General features: G+C 33.8%; 2 protein-coding genes across 7 annotated transcripts in view; one reads left to right on the top strand and one right to left on the bottom strand.

Annotated features, from left to right (window-relative positions):
• Window positions 1-588: 588 nt before the first annotated feature.
• The window catches only part of LOC120337599 (UNC93-like protein MFSD11), a 30,214-nt gene continuing 10,036 nt past the window's right edge, over window positions 589-20,766 (bottom strand). For all 4 annotated transcript variants that reach the window (XM_039405442.2, XM_039405441.2, XM_039405439.2 and 1 more), the window contains exons 11-12: window positions 2,477-2,612; window positions 589-2,022 (exon numbers count right to left, since the gene is read on the bottom strand). In XM_039405442.2, the coding sequence (XP_039261376.1) occupies window positions 1,861-2,022; window positions 2,477-2,612 (298 nt within the window). In that variant the 3' untranslated portion in view covers window positions 589-1,860. The remainder of the gene's footprint in view (window positions 2,023-2,476; window positions 2,613-20,766) is intronic.
• Window positions 11,019-20,111, top strand: LOC120337600 (sphingosine 1-phosphate receptor 2-like). 3 transcript variants are annotated; one of them, XM_039405443.2, is made up of 9 exons: window positions 11,019-11,174; window positions 11,557-11,751; window positions 13,277-13,436; window positions 15,162-15,307; window positions 15,887-16,025; window positions 16,271-16,399; window positions 17,819-18,002; window positions 18,769-18,936; window positions 19,264-20,111. In XM_039405443.2, the coding sequence occupies exons 1-9, from the start codon at window positions 11,057-11,059 to the stop codon at window positions 19,342-19,344; spliced, it is 1,320 nt and encodes a 439-aa protein (XP_039261377.2). In that variant the 5' UTR covers window positions 11,019-11,056; the 3' UTR covers window positions 19,345-20,111. The 3 variants fall into 3 exon arrangements, with proteins under 3 accessions (XP_039261377.2, XP_039261378.2, XP_039261379.2); XM_039405444.2 differs by having other exon boundaries at window positions 19,276-20,102; XM_039405445.2 differs by lacking the exon at window positions 16,271-16,399 and having other exon boundaries at window positions 19,264-20,102.

The following is a 20,766-nucleotide window of genomic DNA, read 5'->3' on the forward strand; positions in this document are numbered from 1 at the left end:
AACTAGCGCTTATCGTAAAACATAACCTGCCAATATTACGCCGGCATTCACATATCCTGCTTACGAAAACAATGCCATCTCACATCGTTATATTCGAATCCATTTCCGATAATATACGCTTCCTCAAATTTGTGGCGTACTGTAAATGGTTTTCCTTATTTTGCCGAATATTCGCGAAATGCGCGTTAGCACTTCACCCAAAAGGGCACACGTGGATGGTGGATATATACAGCGATGTCCAACTGTGAAAACTGGTTCCATTACATTTGAACCCATGACAATTGCACCTGTATGCTATTGCACCTATGGATTTTTTTTTGTTTCACGGATAGTTAAACCCATACTAACCCTAACCCATGGGTTTTAGCACCCGCATATAGATTGAACCCGTGGATATACGCATGGGTTCAAATGTACATGGGTTCAAATGTACGGTCACCGTGAAAACTATGTCACTGGGTGGAGAGCACACTGACGCTAATATGTATTAAACGCTGTGCTGATATAAATTTTGGCTTAAAACAGGCCCAACTCAACAATGCAAGAGAAAAAATGCCGGCCAGATGTACTCTAAAACAATTCTTCGCAATATATATATATGTATATATAGTTCATTGCACTCACGTAACTTGTTCCAAAGGTTGTTGTTTCTACTAATCAATGTACAATTGAAATATATAAAAAATCAATGCAACAGAATGTAGGAGAAAAAAAGGGCATACATATGATGAAAATTTACCAGAGGCTTACACGAAGACTGCATATATGGGTTACAATGTAACATTTCTAACGCGATTACGGAAAATTCTTAATATAGAATATCAAGTATATTCTAATTCGCTGTGCTCAACGGGCAGATAAATTACTCTACAGAATTGATCATACAGCAGATTCATTCATGAAAGATATTAATGTTATTTTTAGAGCTTTCTGTGTATCGGTATGCGAGCAGATTTGTGGCCGAAATTTCCCCGTATACTTTTTAGGCACGAAGAGGATATTTTCTTGGTAGCTAATGAACCAATCTATTTCAAATTTTCAGTACTGAAAAAGATAGGTGAAGTGGCTAAAGTGCTTTACATCATTTCAGTCCTAAAGGGGCCGATGTTAATCTTAAATTTTCTGTTTATTTTTAATTCACGCAACTTGATATGACATTTGGTTCATTTCTTTTACCATTTGTCTACGTCACGGTAGTCATTGGACGTCATTCATTCGACCGTCGTGTTCATGTAAGTTCGCTCTCTTGCTTATAATAATTTGTTCAAAGTATTGTGACAAAAATTCACATTTTGAGGCTTAAATTGGGAGCTATTGATACAAAAATACAACAGTAAAAATATACAGATTTTAGGAATTGCGCTCATCAATAATCACATGTAAAAATTCGAAATTCGAAGATATCTGTTCCTGAATCTAAGTGGACGGAAAATTAAATACACATGGAAATAGAATATGAAATATTAGGCTTTGAAATTTTAGTGTCACAGAAGTATAGCAGCACTAATCAAATAATTCTGATGGGAGCAACGTAGGTCGTTTGCCGAATCTGATAGAAGAACCCGTTATGCAGAAATGACCTTATTGCCCACGTAGTAGTCAAAAATAAAACTAAAACTAAATCAATAAAGTTCATTAAAGAGTGAACGACAAATTATGCTTATTAGGGCAAATATTCAGGGTTCATAATGGGAGTAATGTTACTATGAATAGAAATGGTATAACAATGATTGGTTGTTTAACCAGAAGCAAAAACGACATATATAATAGCGTTTTGGCGAATCAAATATGTATAGGTGTAACGGTTATTTTAGTTTGATATACTGAAAATAATATAGAAATACAAAAAATATAGATTTCTCAATCCTCGTTTATTGCTTCTTCTCTTTGCCTCCTTTTTAAGGAATGTTCGGCTTTGAAATAAGTCAAGGTTCCGGATACTCCAAACACCACCATAATCAACAACTGCCATTTTAGAACAATATGGTTACTGTAGAAAAATCCGATCGCGGCGGCAAGTGACTGAAATAAAATAGATAATGATTCAATAGGACTTAGTCGTTTAGTATCAACAAAACATGTCGCATTATGAGGTGGCTGATTGGAAAGTACTGGGGTATTGTCAGCCCCCAAAACTACGAGATTTTAACCAAATTTGGTCAACGCAATCCAGAAAAAAAATTCGTAGCACACTTATATATTCGACACTCAACGCAATAGGTCATGCCCTTCAACTGAAGTTTGAATAGGTTTTTCGCCTGTTACTTAGAACAAAATCTTCAAAATCGGCTCTTCACTACACGAGGAACAATTTAATCGAAAATATATCAGATTTTGTTTAATATCCGTGTGGGACTTTAAAATACTTCACATTTGCATCAAAATAAATAGGGCTCCCGAAGAGCAACTGGTGGCCGAATCAACAAACATATTTACAGGTGAATATTACGAGTATGAAACGAAATTTATGAGTTACCTGTTCAAACTTGAACAAAGCGAACGCCGGAGCACTGTCTGATTTATACATAACACCAAGTATAGAAAAGCATTGAGTATTGAAGCAAGCGTCACCGAATCCGAGTAAGAATCCACATCCAATGGCTATCACCACGCTGAAAAAAATAACAAAGAATTAGTTGGAGTAACTTTATTTATTCGGGTAAGACCTAAAAAAGGACGCTCCAGAAGTATGTGTAACAATATGGAGGCAACTGATTTTGTTCGCCTGCTTCACGTCAAGTTGTGTACAGGGACTGATTACTATGGGCAGGGGTATATTCACTTGGCTAAGACAGACAGTCCCCGAACTCGTAATAGAACTAAAATAAGGAAAATCGGAATAAAACTATGGCCTAGCCCTAACCTGGTACACATACTAAGGTAGTACCGAAAAAAGACTTATCATGGCAGGCATTTATAAGACAACTCCACTGGATATGGGAAATTATAAACTGAAACCGCTGAAAACGAGAAACGACAAGACGAACCCGCGAGAAAACATTTTTACACAATATGTAAAAAAAAAAAAAATTCTGGAGCATGTTTATAATGAAGAGATACCGTGTTTGTACCTACACCTGATTGTAGCTCAATGCATTTGGTCAAGTATAATGGAATGGGATATAATTTAACTCTTCTTTGATTACTAGGATTGCAAAAGACTCTCTTAGTCCTAACCATAAGCCAGAGGAAAAGTTTAATGTGCGTATATTCATTAAATACAACACAAGAGCAAAAAAAAATGAAGCCCGTGTATCCCCTTTTGAGAGAACGACGTATATTTTCGCTCTTCCTTTTTAAATTTACGTGACATGACAGCGATTAACGCCAATTAATTAAGCATGTAAAATGGTATCGACAAATAAGCTAATTAGTCTTCAAAAATTACCTTGGTAACTTATTCATTTTAGAAAATATAAACAACTGAATCCGAAAGACACGCCGTCTTTTTACAATAATACGTAATAATTTCAAGTTCCGTACACGCGCAATAAATCCATCAGACGTAAAATAACTAATTAATGATCAATTTAAATGGTTTTATACTAACTATGTTATAATCTACACAAAATTAAGACAGCATAATTAATATCTTCATTTAGGTAAAGATACAATAGAAATCAAAAATGCCCAAGCAATAGCATTATTAACGTTTTAATGAAATGTCTAGCCGCCAGGATTTAACGCCCACATTAAAATTATCATTAAAAAGCAGGTCAAGCTAATTTGAATATTTTATTAACATATTATTTTCATTCTGAAAACAAGAGATACTTAATTGCACATTATGGCTGTAAAAGTATTGTTTATGAAAATTCCCGACAAAAAATTATTAGTAATTCATTTAATGGTGATTATATTCTTTGCTATAAATATGACAGATACTCTATATAAGACACGCCAGCTAAATGAGAGAAAATATACGTATATTTATTTATATCCAATCGGGCCACCTTATACTGATACACATATAGAAATTACAATATCAGTAACAAAAAAAAAACTTGAATCGGATCAAGTCATTCGATTTTGATAATATTCAAGAATATGATCACGGTAAAACAAGCACAATTGAAAGCAGACGATATGGATTAGCAGACGTTCATTTATCTTTATAGTATCAACAGTTACAACGTTGGCTAAACCAGTGGTTCCTAAGTTCCACCTTCTCTTAAGGCCCAAAAAAAACTCGACCACACAACATTTGATTAATACTGTACGCAATGATTTGTGAATGTTGGTAAACGTTTCTTGCCCACAGAAAATCTTGCGTTTGCGCTTTCTAATCATATAAACACCGCGTTCAACTGGCAATCTCAATTAAATGCCGAGCATTTACAATTAAATCATTTTAGGATTACGATCCACTTGGCCACATACTTAGTTGAACATTGATGGGTTAAGTCAGTTGGTGGGAGATTAACGAAAGTAGCTAATTGATTAGAAATTGCCTTCATTTTCAAAACCCATCCTAAATGTTCTACTTACCGTGAAATGAACGCTAGAAGTTCATTCAATTAATTACAATTGATTGTAAATTGAATTAACAAATACAAATCGAAACAGAGTGGACAATCATACATCGATTCATTAAATTGGTCGCTAAAAGGTTAATAAGCTAATTATACAAAACACGAAACAATCTATGATACATACACTTATGATCTACGAACGGTTCAACTCTATGTGATAAGTTCACTTGGCCATGCCTAAAAGTTATATGTTATACAATGTCCGGTCACGCCATGACAAACACCTAAAAATAACCTACAAGCACAAAAGCGTCAATTATGTTTATTGATAATATGCGTATCATATATATATGTTTGCTTCCGGCTAAGTAAGCCTATGTTCGTGTTGGTGCAGTACGAGATGCGCGAGATTTCGCTTACGAAAGAGTTTGACTTTTTTAGGAAAAAAAAATGGTATCTGATTGAATTTTTTAAGATAAAAGATAAATTATTTAAAATAATTACTTCTAAATTATATAACGTTCATTATTAACCGTCATATGTGGTCCAAAAATGTAAAGAGTAATTAAAGTGGAAATATCTATATGTAATCCATACGAAACCGTCATTCCGACGACGTTTCTGTATTCAGGAGTGAGAAGAGGTCCGTCGATTGATATGCTAAGATGGACGATGGCGATTGTCCAAATGAGATTGTGTGTTTTCCATGAATTATTGAGCCCAACATTTGAAAAATCACCTTTAGAATAGGCAGCATGACATTAGTGGTTATAAAGTGCAGTGTGATAGTACCTTACGTAAGAATTGGAAACTGGAATCGAAAAGCATATGTTTTGAGTTTCCTTCGCCTTTACTGTGGGGGTATTATGTTGAATATATATCATTAAAGAGATAATATCTGCAAAGTTATTTTTACAACGGGGTTATATCGCCTCATTGAATATGGTTGAGGACTTATGCTAATCCAACTATTATTAAAATATTAGATAGACAAAGTATTTTTTACAGTGGCGGTGTATCGCCTCATTAAATACGAGAATAATTGAGAATAAAAGTTACTTATACTTAGAAATGTTATTATAATGAATACGGAGTATTTATATATCGCATTTTAACTTGAACGAGAAATTTTTCCTACATATAAATGCGCCCACTAAAAAGTAAAACTGTGCGATCTTACCACGGAGCTTATGCTATTACAGAAATAAGGTGAAACGAGTTAACATATCAATATCATAATGGCATAGTTCAAATGAAGTACAGTTGTCGTAATTTGCAATTTGTATTAAATTTTGATTATAAAGTATCTTAAGTCTGGGATTATACGATAACCATTAGTCATTATAGAACATAGAGTATTGTGGTTACTGGGATGGGCAGAGGAATTAATTGCGGCGGAGTGTTACATCACGCATCGGATGTTACTAATGCAATTTGGTCACAATATTTACCTCAATACGATGTTTTAACGGAAATAATATTTTTAGAGTATGCAATGCAGATAGTATATTAAGAACATAAAATCGCTTTGTCAGCTTCGGAACTAAACTAGTTCGGTATTAGTTAGAATCGTGTTCTGACGAGCAAAAGGTAGAAAATTGGGCGTTACCGTTTATACGGAATGTGGAGGTGGGGTGGTCACGATTGACCTTACGTTTATGATCATTGGTAAGGATAGTTCTTACGTTAAACAGTCAAGTCGGTATTATATGGTTATGAAATGAGTTTTTTATTTTCTGTTAACATATTTTTCAGTAAACATCCTGAATATGTAACCAATTTTGCTACTTATATATAACGCGTAAAGAATGATTTTTTGTTATTTAGCTACCAAAGTCACATTACGCTGTTGGTTTAAGGCATTTTCCTAAGAGTCACGAACTCATCAGGGCAAAAGTTACGGGAAATTTTATATACAGGGCCAATAGGACAGATTGTAATGTCACTTCACTAGATGTTTCCCCGAATTGGCTAGAACCGATCATTCAAAGCATGCATGACAAACGTTGTTAAGGTTATTCGCAATATGGAAAGATCAGTACGAGGGTAGGGTTTTTACAATGAGTGACGGTCACCAAGTTCGCGATCATCCCTCAGACAAAGGTAAACGAGGCTCAGAAAGGTCACTTTTTGGTGTGATAAAATACACTTCGATGTCCAGATAGTAGTATAAGGTAACTAACATCGATAAATTCATCGTTATAGAGTTTTCATATTACCCTGATGAGAAGGAAGCCGATAAGACGGAGTAATCATGTGACGACTCACGGCTTCTCGTCCAGTTACCAGTCCATGTCGGATAAGTAAATGCAGTAAAATAATGTGAAAAAATAGCATATGAAAAAGACTATCCGATCCACTTATGCGGTATAAGCCCGGGGTAACCTGACAAAAGTTGTGAGCAATAACAATCTGAAATAGGTCGAGTGAACTGAAAACCTTCCGGTCTACAATGGGGTCAAGATAACTTTCTCAATATGTGGACTTCGTTAATTAATGTGTACGTAAAAGCTATTTATAACTCCCTGCAACAAGAATAAAATAGATTATAGTCTTGGTTAGGCCTTGAATGTGTTCCAAATACGTAAATAACTTATTAATATAATTATAATAATAAGACCAGACAAATATTGAAAAAAATGTTTAGACAAGGTAGTCATCGAGAGAGTGATTTGAGTTTATGAATCTTTTTGACTGTTATATCCAATTTGACATCATCTTTAGGTGCATAAATGAGACATGTGGCGAAAATCAAATTCTATTAAATGCCAGCATATTCGGATAAAAATATCGAAATATCATTATTATAACGCGTTGAAATTGTGGATGACATTAGCCGTCTGCGTCGCAATGGACATTTATTTATATCCTACTATTATTATGGTGCCAAGTTCTATTCGGGAATACATTTATCGTCCGGGGATCACGTTTTGTAAGTAAGCCAAAAACATCCATTTGATCAAATATATTGACGTCAGCGGGGACTTCGTAATGATTTGAATGAAAAATACATATAATCGGAGTAAAAGTACCATATAGGAGACTGTCCTATTCTAGAATCAGGGAATATCGGGAATTTATGTCTGTAATGTTAGAATATGATTTTCTCGGCCAAGTAGATTTATCTACGTATCCCTTGTGTATTTTGTTTCAAAACAAAGGCAGCAAATAAAGGGTGGAGTTGTTGGCGAGGTATCATGTTAAAGCGTTAGATTCATCTCGGTTTAAAATCCAATGCTCACCTCCTCAGCCATGGTGTAGTAATTTGAGTAGGCAACGCCGAAACGGAAAGATTCCGGTCCTTTCAAAAAATAAAGTAGCTCCTCGCATATGGGGAGCTGCTTGTGCAGGGCGATACGCCGCTCAAATAAAAACATTAAAAAACTAGATTTTTGGCACTTAAGTTCACATCCTAGTTTTTTGTAGACTAAAAATATTAGTAAGTAATGTCTTTGCGAATCTTTTTGGATGCGTCCAAGTTCAACATACAAGTAATATATTTCCTCTCTTCACCCGATATGTATTTTGTATCGAAAAGAAGTCAAAAGATTTCGAGTACGCCATCAAGAACTTGATGCTTAGCACTCTAGTCTACAGGCTAGTTATTTGAAAAGTAATGCTAGGTTGTGAGATAAACAATCTAGTAGAAATTCAGTTTGTTGGTTTGTATATATTACTAGTTGGTAATTTGTATCCACAAAATGGAAATTGTGGGTTCAATGTATGCAATTTTTCAATTCAAGCTCAATATTGACAGAGAGTGTTTATATGGATCGTTTTTGGAAAGTCGGAAAGAAGTCTAGTCTTTATTTTTTTAGACCAGCGGGCCTCGATGCTCAACGCATAATCTGCTGTTATGTCTATCTTATCGTAACAGAATTTTGACATTAATGTCAATATATTTGAGCATTGCTCTCTTGTTTTGAGTATGATAGATTTGGCCGATTTCATTGAGGGATTCATGATTATATACCTTCGTTTCATCCCCTATTCATCTAATCTAAAGTAAACTTTCAAAGTTTGAAAATTATGTAAAAAATGGGAATAAATATAACAGGGTTTCTTCTCCCCAAATTGTATTGTGCGACGTACTTTATTACTTAAAATTAATAATTCATGGAAGCTTTAAATATTAAAGTGTGGTAAATTTGTAACAGTTTGAAAATCCAAGTGGCGGTTAATCCTGACACACTTCAGCGAACATGGTGAGATGAGAATGCTGTTTTTCAAGTTACTAAAATCTTTGTGTTGCGTAGGTATATAATTATGGTATAAGTTAATTAGGCACACACACAAATCACTACAGTACCTTGCGATATAGATATCAAGTTCATCCTGAGAAGGCAAAAACTTTTCGTTCATTTTAAAATTGGTTGATATTGTTGATAGCAAAATAGAAAAAATGTTAGCATCATTTGTCAAATTTTATATTAATTTTAGTTAGTCATTGCTATAGCTATGATAGCATCATTATACGTAATTAGGTAGTGCGCACTGAGCGACATTTGCTAAGTTCATTCGATTTTCGGCATTCATTCTCTTTTTTTTTCAATTTTTATTCAATATATTTCAGTTGAATGAGGAAATAAATTAAATTTTCCCATTGGCCAATCATTTTGAGGGGTCGAGATAAATCATACATGCAAATATACGCTAATTTAAAAGTAATTAAAAATTTTTTTTGCAACGGTCGCCAATACCTAAAATAATTGTTGTAGGTGACGAGTTGGCGCAAAAATGCATGAAAAGAGAGAATATTCGACGTATTATACTTTGACAAAAACGTAGGTAAATGGAAAGGTACTGGAAATATGATTTGCACAAAGCCGTTTAGTTATGCAGTCGATAGTTCATATAGGTTCATGAAGCAAGACCAAAACATTCGCCATATTTTAATGTAGAATACATTATAACTTACACTATGGTATTTGTAGTAAATAAATGAATTATTCATAAATAGTCACCATGAAAAAAAATTGCCCTTTCGCAATATATTCCAACAATCGCCGTCTCACTCACCACAAGTGTGCTTAAACGGTCATGTTAAAAATTTCAGATTCTCGTTACCGAGACGATATAAGTGTCTGAGTTATTTTACCGAAAAAATGGGTCCGAAATATTGAGCGACTTTATTTCAACACGTGATCGGAAACTATTTGTAATTCATTTATCGTAACATATATAATATCGTGCTTAAGATTTCTCTTATGAAAATGATGGCGATAGATTAATTGCTGATACAGAGTGACATGGCACTCGTACAGAAATTTTAAATAGTTTATATTTTTCTATCGAGAGGCGGCAAATTATCGCAAAAACAGTAAACAAAAAGCTAAAAGGGCTGCATTTTAGCGTTTGTAAATATTAATAGTAAAAACAGAGTATTCATCCCAGTTACTACACAGAATAGCATAGGTTTTACAGCGCAACGAAATACGGCAAGGCATAACCGCAAATGTCACCAAGAAAAAACGTGAATTTTAAAAGCGACTATTATGTTAAAATAATAAACTTGGCTTAAAATTACGATGCGATGGCCCACGATTTTCGAGACGAGAATTCGGTCACTTGTATTTATGGTGATCTGAGATCTGTCAGGCGGACAGTCTTTTGATGACACAAAAGAAATTGAATTTGTAGAAGGTCACAAGATTGAAGAATCAAATTAGACATATCAAGGGGGGCCTGTAGACATTAAAAAGACTGAAAACACACCGATTGGTCAACATCAAGGGACACAAGGAAAGCCGTATCTCAAGTATCAGTTTATCAGTCTTTCTGCCCTTTATTGAGACAGGGAACGCACTATAATCAGATTTCATATTCATTCAAAGACACCTTCATTTTTTTTTCAGAAATGTTCTCACTACATAGTCATATTAGAAATAATATCATTATTAGTGAGAAGTAATATAGTTATATCATAGCTAAAGGTACACTTTACAAATGTGGGGATCTCAAATAGGGCGCGGTATATAACACGGGTGGCAGATGATGCCGGGTAAGGGGAAGGTGGTAATCGGCATACGAAATGATGCTATCAGTTAAAAGATTTGGCCGAAAACTTGGCAAAGTATATTTTTCATCGCATAAATAATTGCAAGGCAAGGGAGTTTGAATTGCGGAAACAAATAACTAGGGTGAGGTAGCGCGGTACGGTTATTACATAAAATAATTATACCTTGGTTGAATCAATATTCATGATATACTCGTGTGGAAAAAGGAAATTGGACGTTTGTGTGGTATACGTGATCTACATCTAGACTAGGGTTTAGAACTCTATTGACCCATACAATATAAATAGGCCATTCGGTGGTCGAGTAAAACGATTTAATAGAACAACTTGGTTAGGTGATGATTCGCATTTATATTGTGGCTGTATGTAGATACTAGGGCACATACTACGCCGACACCTATACTTGTATACCGCAAATGGCATTCTCAAGTTTTTACATATTTGACTAACGTTTTGAAGTTGTTTAAAACCATAAAAAATACTGTGTATACCATACTGATCATCTTTTTTCGTTACAGCTGTATGAAATAAATAAAATTTTAACTAACAGATATTTTAAAATAAAGTCATGTCGTACGGTGAGCCCCATGTGGAACCGAAAGCAGAGATTTATTTGGGACCATATCCAGAAAGCGAACCAGAACCTGAGGTAGAACCCGAAATATACGGATATGGCAACGTCACTGGTATGTTTTTATCGAGTTAGTTGTAGAGAGTTATTTGAACGCAATTTCAATGGCTTGTAGAAGACATATTGCGCTGTCATATTTGACAACAGGTTTGATTTGCAGCCAATTAGGTGCAATGTTCATGTAACAACTTGTGCTTTTATTAATGTGTTAAAATGTCTCTAGCCTAAATAAGAAATGGTGATAAATGTGTCTAGATTTTAACTTTTCATCATTCGAATATGTTCAAATTCTACAAGTAACTGAACCGAAACTTACCGTACATAGCTTTAATTGTACTAGCACGCATTTGTCAGTCTCTATTTATACGGTACCTGACCTTAGAATCGAATCACATCTAAACAAACAAAAAAATCACCCACAAATCTATCTTTAACAGGTGAAATTCCAATCGGAGACGGCGAACCTGATGCTGCCACAATAAGCGACCCAACTATAATGAGAATAATGGCAAGTGTGGCCGGCATTATCAGCATCGGAATAATCATACAAAATGTTCTTGTTTTATTTGCATTATGGAGGGCGTGGCCAAAGCAAAATCCGACAATAACGTATTTTATCATACATTTAGCATGTGAGTTGCTAGGTTTTTGATGATTAAATTTAGAAGTTTTGCCGCGCACGTATATCCATAAGCATAAATAAAAGCTAATAATGGAAGAAATATTTGACAACCTCACATTGTGACGTATGTAAAATGCCAAAAATTTGTCATTAGCTTCGATTACGTTACTTTAAGTACGTCAAAAATATTATATTTTTGTCACAACATACAGAATTCTAATTTAACGTTTTTATTATGACCCTGTTTATCTAAAGTTTAGGTGTTCTTAAATTCTATACATTTATATTGTTCAATAATTTTTTCCGCTACATTTCATTGGTCGGCAAATAACCCAAATCAACTTATGTCGCATGCTTTAATTACATTTTATGGGTGGTACAATAAGATGGTGGATAGGACCCGTATTCGCTTTAAGCCTATATCGCAACTGCATGTATCTGATAAGATAACAAGCACGCAGGTAGGATATAGAGTTACACTTAATTTTATAAGTAAATTCTCCCCTCCAAAAAGTCACTTCTAAGTTCACTCAAAGTGCACTAATTGAATCACTATTAACATTTCCACTATTAATATGCAAAACTAATAATCACAACAAAATATGAAAATTTTATCCATTACGTAATTGCATTTGTAAATAATTTCAAGTTTGGTAATTTCGTGTAAATATATTTTAAAGATATTGAAAAAGATTACGACATAATAAAAACAAGATTTTTCCAACATTAATACGTCATGATATCATTGCATTAGCGTGTTATATCACGTCTATAAATTGCAAAGCTTTCTCGGTAAATGATATTGTAATTACCTCGGGAAATCACGACTGGAAACCTAATTATATTACAAATGGGAAGATATGTTTCCCGATATGTTTTATTATGCTAAATGCTATAATTTTTATAGCAAGCCACCACCCAACATTCAGTTTTATTAAAATAGTGTAAAATTGCTGAACTAAGCCAAAAGATCCATACAAATTTGTCTACAATATCTACGGGAAAAATCTCCCAGCAAATATAAGTCTAAAAAACATGACAAGGAATCAATTTTGAAAAGCATCTTAATCTTAATGGAGCTTGAATTTGGGGTTCTTTTGTTTGTGTTAAATATTCCACCGAGAAAACTTTCTACGGCTGTAACTTCCTAGGGAAGAAATTTCAATAGTGAAATTCCGAGTAGAACCTATGGTATCGTTGTGTTTTCCAACACTCCAGAAATATGTCATTAAAACTTCACAATTTCATTAAAATAATTACTAAAATTTTCAGAAGCACATCATGCTATTGGCACGAAATCTCATCTATTGAATTTAGGTATTCTAAGTAAATTACCGTACTTAACTTTAACTTGTGAAGTCCATGCATCTGAAAACAAATAACTGGCTAACTAATCCAATACCCGACATGGACTGGTAAACGGACGAGAGGCCATGGTTTACTATATGATTAGGCCGTATTATCGGCTTTGGTCACCCCTAAAATTAATATGTAAATCCTTTCCTATCCTAACCACACAATTTTTCATTATACAGGCGCTGATCTTGCGTCTGGACTTCAGTTTCTATGGTTCAACTGTATCGACATATTTTTGAGAAAAACGCACGAAGGAATGTGGGTTCTAATATTATGTGGATTCTGGATGGTGACCATCGCGGCTTCCATAGGAGGGCTTATTAATTTCGCGCATTTGAGGTAAATAATATTAATCATCTACGTTTTCAGTTCTTGCCGGTGTAAATTTTATCTTGAAAGCAAGGGAAGGATAACATGACTAAATCATATACCAATCAGGATAGATAACGAAATAGCGAGTCCCACATTTGAAAAATTTGGCAACCTTTTGGCTTATAAAACAATTAAAAGTGGGGGATGGCGACGGAATTTATGGCTTTGGCTTAAATTTCACAAAGTTGTATCCACCCTAGATAATTATTTTATCAAAAATATCTACAAAATGCATCAAAGAAATATTCAAGCTGTTTATCACAATGCCGAAAATGACAATGAAATGAAGGGGAGCCAAAATACCGCCATAAATCAAATTTGAAATATAAACGACAGATTGTCATGCTCCAGACCATATTCTAGTTATACGCAGTTGAGTTTGCGTCACAGTAATTGCATTATTCCGCAGTTAAAGATAGTTTCAATTGCTTTTCAAGATTATTTGCAACGTGGATGGATTAATGCAACAATAGTAGATATTTCTAGCTCTGCATTCAAATAACCCAATTACAATTTAGCAGTCTTAGCCCAGTTAGCTGACTCTTTGACAATTGCAAAATTATTTATAATTTCATCCTGTGTGTTTGTCTTGCAAATATTTGTTTCAATTTTGTAATGTGTGAGAGTTTGAAATAAATTACCAATTCATCTCAATCTATTTTATAATACATTTATATTGTATTGACAAATAAATGATGATGATTGAGTTAAAATTCGACTTGGCAGAGTACCGAGTCTATGCAATTTTACCATTTATTTGCAGTCTACATGCTGCACTGTATAGGAAGAATAGGACTACCATAGAATTAACCAATTTACAAGAAAAGATCTAGGACTTGTTGATTATAAAAACGAATTGTATGTGAAATGACTGTTTACAAACAACTTCAGTGTGTTCACACATATAGATATGAAAAACAATTGACATTTGCATGCAATTGATGTCTATGCACGTGACACATTATACATAACAGTTACCGTAATCTGTTTCGCTATAAATAAAGCTAAATAAAGTAACTCTATGACTCAATTCACAACACTGATTGAAGTCTGTCATACCCAGTGCAATACAAAATGCCACTCCTCCTGTTATTTAGAAAAAGAAACATTTCATTTCACAGTACTACTGGTTTCAATACTTGAGTAAATACAAAACCTTGTGCTAGTACTGTAGTACTAATATAAACCCCAATTATTGGAATAGTATCCACATTTTGTATATTTGGAGGATTATAGTATTTAATAATTATTGTTAAGATGATCTATCAAGGCACTCAAAAAAAAAATATTCAAGTTAGCAAGCATCTAAGTATCAAATATTTTATAGAGTATATTATATTACTTTTGACTTGATCTAACTTTATTAGGTTGAAACGATTGGGTACATTTACTCCTTTTATTTTGTCTCATAGAAATAGTTACTAATTATTGTCCCACCCCCAACTTTCTTGAGTTAGATTAATGCCCACTTTTTTTTTATAAGATAAACAGAGAAACATGGGGCAATAACCTAACCGAACTTATCCTAACCTAACACAAATAGAATCACTGAAAACTGGTTTAAAAACTAGTGCATGCAATAAAAGAATAGAAAACTAAAACGCTTTATGTTCAGTTGAAAATTGAAATTCCACAATTCATGACATCCCCATTTATAGTATAACAAGTGTGATTTCTTTTTTCCATTTTCAGAATTCATGCACTTAAAAATGCAATGAAAAATCAGAAATATTCAAAGAAACGAGCGATAATTTGTGTATTACTATCATGGTTACTTCCATTAGCTGGATTATTTGTACCACCGATTGCTGGATGGAATTGCATCGACTACTCTGGAGGTAATTCAGATATTAAAGAATCACCATGCACATGATAGCACATTAAGATTTTCTTCGGATATCGAATTTCCTAAATAGAGCTTTTAAAATGACTAATTAATAACAGGGACATAAGTTACAATCTACTCAAACTCTAAAACTTTCGAGTTAATTAAAAAACACTCTCAAACTAATACTTGACAAAATCTCGATTCCTGCTTCAAATTAAAAAATCTAATCACAAAAACTGTGGCACATGGAAGCCTTTTTTAATTGTTTTTAGGTGTACTGAGTCAAATTATTGCTTTCTGACTTCATTTCAAATTTTTTTTACCCAGATTATCGATTTACCGGTAGATTTGAGGTCTAAAATTAGGACTCTGGAATGCCAAAGAATGCAAAATCTCAAATTCGGCTCTGAATCTAATAAGTTAGGAAATACAACTCCGGCTCCAGTATCAATGAAAACATAACAAACTTCACAACAATAGTAGTGAGATAAATAACTGACGAATGCCGCAAGGTTTATTTTTAACGTGCCTTGATGAGGCCATACATTATTAGCAGAATTACCAAAATCAAATAACTTGTTTTTTACAGGTAACATGGGAAAAGACTGTTCACAAGTTGTGTTTCCATTCACAAAACCATATGTTCTCATGCTTGTTTCTCTGCTGTTCTTCTCTATAATATGGTTAAGCGTTCTATACGTTTGGATCTTCATGTTGGTGCATAAACGGTAGGTTAAGTAGACAAGGCGCAAAGATGTTTTACACAAACCTACCTAACACTGTGGGCACCAGCAGGGGTGCAGCCAAAAATTTTAAAAAGTTAAGCGGTTCAGAAATACACATTCAGCGAGTCAAAAATTTCCTGGCTGCGGCCCTGGTCTTCAGAATATCCGAATTGGACAAAGCATAGTATGAATCTGTTCAACATGTTGCTTCACCATAATGGGACTTTTTATGTCAATAAATATTTCAGGAGTTGGTCACATTTTATAAAATCTGAGCAGGCTCGCCAGGCTGCATCAGGAAACACAAGAAAAGTGTCCCAAAGATGGCATCGTATGATAATACGTGCCCAACGTAAACAACGAAAGGTTTCAGACAAGTAAAATTGTTGTAATCTTGGTGTCATGCCTGATGCAATTGCAGTATTTTAATTCAAACGCTTGTCAAGTAACGTGATGGGTGAATTGTAGGTGTATGCCAAAAAATAGCTGATTCTGAACTCTTGTGATTAGAGCAGTTGAGAAATTTTATGAGAAATACTCGCTATTTACGGAAACTTTCAAGTATTTAGAGATATTTCGAAAGAGAAAATATTTCACTTCATACTTCAAAGACGAAATCACTCCCCAATGCATAATCAGTTTAAAAAAGCTTTGAATAATGTTTGAATTGCATGACATTTATTTGCTTTACTAAATCAAATATTTCAATCTTTATTACATACACAATACTTAATTTGATTAATTATTTTTCATCCTAGAAAACTTTACATAAATATGATTCCTGCACAGTTATATTGTCAATAAGAAAGCCAAATTCATAGTGAAGAAAATATAATAATATCTTTCAATTTTTCACACAATTTCCAAAAGAATGATGAATGTTTGAGAATGAACCATAAAATATGAAACAATCATCTTTTATGATTTGCAGTTTTTTATGCCCTTTGAAGTTTTTCTAGTATCATAAGATACAGTGGTTTGCAAAAATTTAATTTGACATACTGACATAGCCACATAGATTTGTGTAAGGTATTACCGTAGTTATTTACAAGAATTGCTATTAACATAAATTATGGCTCTTTCTGTGAGCATGCAGCTGGTGAATGGTGTGTAGCTGTATTGGTTAATTAATAATGGGAAATAATACTAATATTATTTAACAAACAACAACTCTTGATGAAAAGTAGAATACATTTTCATTATCTCAAAAATAGAAAACAATTTATATCATAGATATTTGAGAGATTATTAGAGCAAATGTACCACAGATTACTAATCTCAAGACAAGAGAATTTGATCAAAGCAATGTCACGCACACTCACTTAGTTGGAGATAAAGAAGACCAATTGTCACACCCGAACAAAGTTATGGGCAACCACTAAAATGCAAAGAGCTATTGAGATTATATTGATTTAGGTTGGTGCATGAAGTGTTAGCCAATGCCAACTGACACAAGATTTGGCGCAGTTTGATTCAACAAAATATGAAAGATTGGGGTAGGAAATTTACCCAAACTTATAACTTAATTTGAATAGCGGTAGTTGCGATTAGATTCCATCGATTCAACCGGCTACAAACTTAACATTGGACAGGCATTTTAAATTTATCCCAGAAGAAGAAAAACCTATTTTGCAAATAATAATGGATTATTATTAAATGAAATATAAATAAGTTACCAGTATGCTTGTGAGCCAATCCCAGCGTAATCAATGACTAGATATATAGCCTACATTATACATACATTACATATTATTATCATGTCATATTAGATAACTTTAATTATTCTCTTGTCACAGGCTAGAAGCAGTTAAAGGTATGACAGCACAGACAAGCACAAATAAAGATACAGAACGGCAATTATTCAACACAATGATGATCATTCTATCAATTTTCTTTTTATGTCATTGTCCAGTGGGTGTGGTACTGATATTTGACTATATTATAGTTGAGCAAAATACTGCTTTAGTGGATGCTTTTCAGGTGAGTGACATACAAAAAATTTTTTTTTCAATTTTTGGCGCTTCAGAAGTGTGTGTACCAATAAAAACTAATTTTGTTTGCCTACTCTATGTCAAGTTGTGTAAAGGTACTGAAACCTAAAGGCAGGGTTATGTTCAATTGGCCAACACAGACAGTTCCCGAACTTGTAATAAAACTAAAATAAAAAAAATCGGAATAAAATTATGGCCTAACCCTAACCTGGTACACACACTACGGGAGTACCCAATTTTCTGTGATTGAGATTAAATGTAGGTAGTCTGGAATACATCTGAATCTATAGATCCGAAAAATTAGTCAAAACTACATTAGTACAGAATATTGATATAAGATTGTTGAAAACTGGAAGTGTGCAAGATTCTACAGTACTATGCAATTCAAGAGTCCTGCTGCACACTAACACAAATGTATACGTTCCATTGGGGAAGGATTGGGAGTTATTCTCGCGCAACCTCTACTGATAGATTTTATGATACTCGTATTTCACAAACTCACAAATAGTTCCATCGCAATTTGAGCCAAGAAATGTTTTTAAGAAGCAAATGAATGGGAAATCATCTCGCCAATGGAAACTGAATCGACTTCATGTTCCATTCAGTACAGTATACTATCATCCAATCAAACATGAATCATAGTATATTCGGCAGTTTCTATTATTGAAAGCGAATCGATTAATTCAGTAAAATACATAACATTTGAATTCATTTATTACAGACGTGTTCAATATTCATTTTTCCAACTTTTATAGATCATCCTCACTATAAGTTTTATCAATGCATTACTCAATCCAATTTTATATTACTGGAGAATGCCAGCGACAAGAGATGCGTTCTGGTTAGCACTTGGAAAGCGGGAGAAAACACAAAATAAATTGATGTATTCACGATCAAGTGTAAATTCAAAAAGAAATGATCGGGTTAGTTTTATTTCAAAAATTTCTATTGGATTAACATGGAATCACGTTGTGATAATCCCCATTTTCAACTCAGCTGTGAAAAAATTCGAGTTGCTGAGAGTGTTTTCAAAAAATTTTCAATTCCAATACTGTTTTTTTTAATTTTCATGGTAATTGAATTTCACAAATTCTACTTATTTGGTTTTAAAAGTATTTATTCATTGACTATTTATAAACAGGGATGACCAAAACCAATATCCCTTGATATGAACATTTCAATCCAGTGTTCCCAATAAAGTAGCCTACATCTTATAATTAGGCACACAATTGAACACAGCATTTACATAGTTTCATTTTCAGAACACACTTTCAATAGTTGATCTTGAAAGCAACAAAATTGACAATAATATGAAGTGCACTTCAATATAAGGGAACTAGATAGTCATCCAATATCAATGACATCCATCTTTCGCACATTTGCAAGTGACAAGAACTTGAAAAGAAGACCTGACGGACTCGCTTAAACAACATCAGGCACTGCAACAGAACAAGACCAAACTTAATGATTATCTTCTAAGCTGCAGTCATAAACTGAATTAATCTTAAAACATTGATCTTTGGAAATGCAGATACTGGATATTGAGACATTTAGACAACTATATAGCGGAATGAATCTTGATGAACACCATGTAAAAGGTTTTATCCATACTAATCGTGGACATGCTATGAACCAATATGATGGTTCAACTCAGATTCAGTAGCACTGTAACTGTTCATGGGTGCGATGAGGCCTGGGTGGTGATTGGCATACCAGGTTAATTACGTAGGTTTTAAAGTTTTCAAGTTTGAAATATGAAATTCAAGACCTGGATGCCTAAGTGGACAACCAAGACACTCTAACCTCTGTGTGATATAATTGGTGTGGGTTGTTTCATACATTTTTAACTGCAAACTTTTTTCTAAATTTGTTCCAACTGAAGTGCGTCATTCTGAAAACTCGATTTATCCATATATGTCAACCTCCAACTTAAAAAAATATCTAAAATCTTCAAATTTTTTGTTTCAGAACTATCACAAAAACTATAAATGTATTACCTAACACTTGTTTATTGTTTTTTGATCAAATAAACCTAAAAAATTTTGTGTAAATCAATGCATGTTTCATTGTTCTATCTGGGGTATAGGATGAGCACAGTGTTGAAATATATAAAGGAATCTGGTTTAACTCAAAATCTGTTACATACCTTTATGTAATGTATAATCGTATTTTAACGTCAAATTCAGCAATTTTTTCTATGAGGGCTTTTCACACCTTTCACAATGTGTTGTGTGAGTAACCACTAATATACGAGAATATCGGTTGAGAATATCGGTCGGAGACCGAAGACATATCGATTGAAAGTTAGGGGATCCCCCATTCATTCACTCTGACTCTATAGTGACACCGCGTGTCCCATCACTAATTAATTGATAACTCGCTAATTACACGACATAATTCATCCAAAATCAATAGGCTTCTGGTCCGAGCTATAATGAATGCACATGCAAAGTTTGGAGCAGATTCAATCTCGCTTTCGTGAGATATGGCGTGCATCTAACAGACAGACAGACAGACAAATACCCATCAACATACTTACCGATCTTAAGATCGATAAGTAATAAGTTGCTACTATTTCTGAGATCTCTTCGTCATTGCCTGCTCAATTTTATTACATTCTGGGTGAGGTGGTGGGCATGTACAAGATATGTAATCAAGAGGCAAGTCCAACGCTTTGACCACTACACAAATGCCTACAAAATATTAAAATACATTCTTTCTAATAACATTAGGTTCATTTAAATTATATCCTG

Source organism: Styela clava, chromosome 10 (genome assembly GCF_964204865.1).
Source record: "Styela clava chromosome 10, kaStyClav1.hap1.2, whole genome shotgun sequence".
In the NCBI taxonomy this organism is placed as follows: Eukaryota; Metazoa; Chordata; class Ascidiacea; order Stolidobranchia; family Styelidae; genus Styela; species Styela clava.

Bases quoted from the DNA above. Each gene is read 5' to 3' on its own strand.
- LOC120337600 (XM_039405443.2), top strand. From the start codon at position 11,057: ATGTCGTACGGTGAGCCCCATGTGGAACCGAAAGCAGAGATTTATTTG. The intron at 13,437-15,161 runs GTAAATAATATT...TTCCATTTTCAG, and splicing joins ATTAATTTCGCGCATTTGAG to AATTCATGCACTTAAAAATG. The intron at 18,003-18,768 runs GTGAGTGACATA...CAACTTTTATAG, and splicing joins CTTTAGTGGATGCTTTTCAG to ATCATCCTCACTATAAGTTT.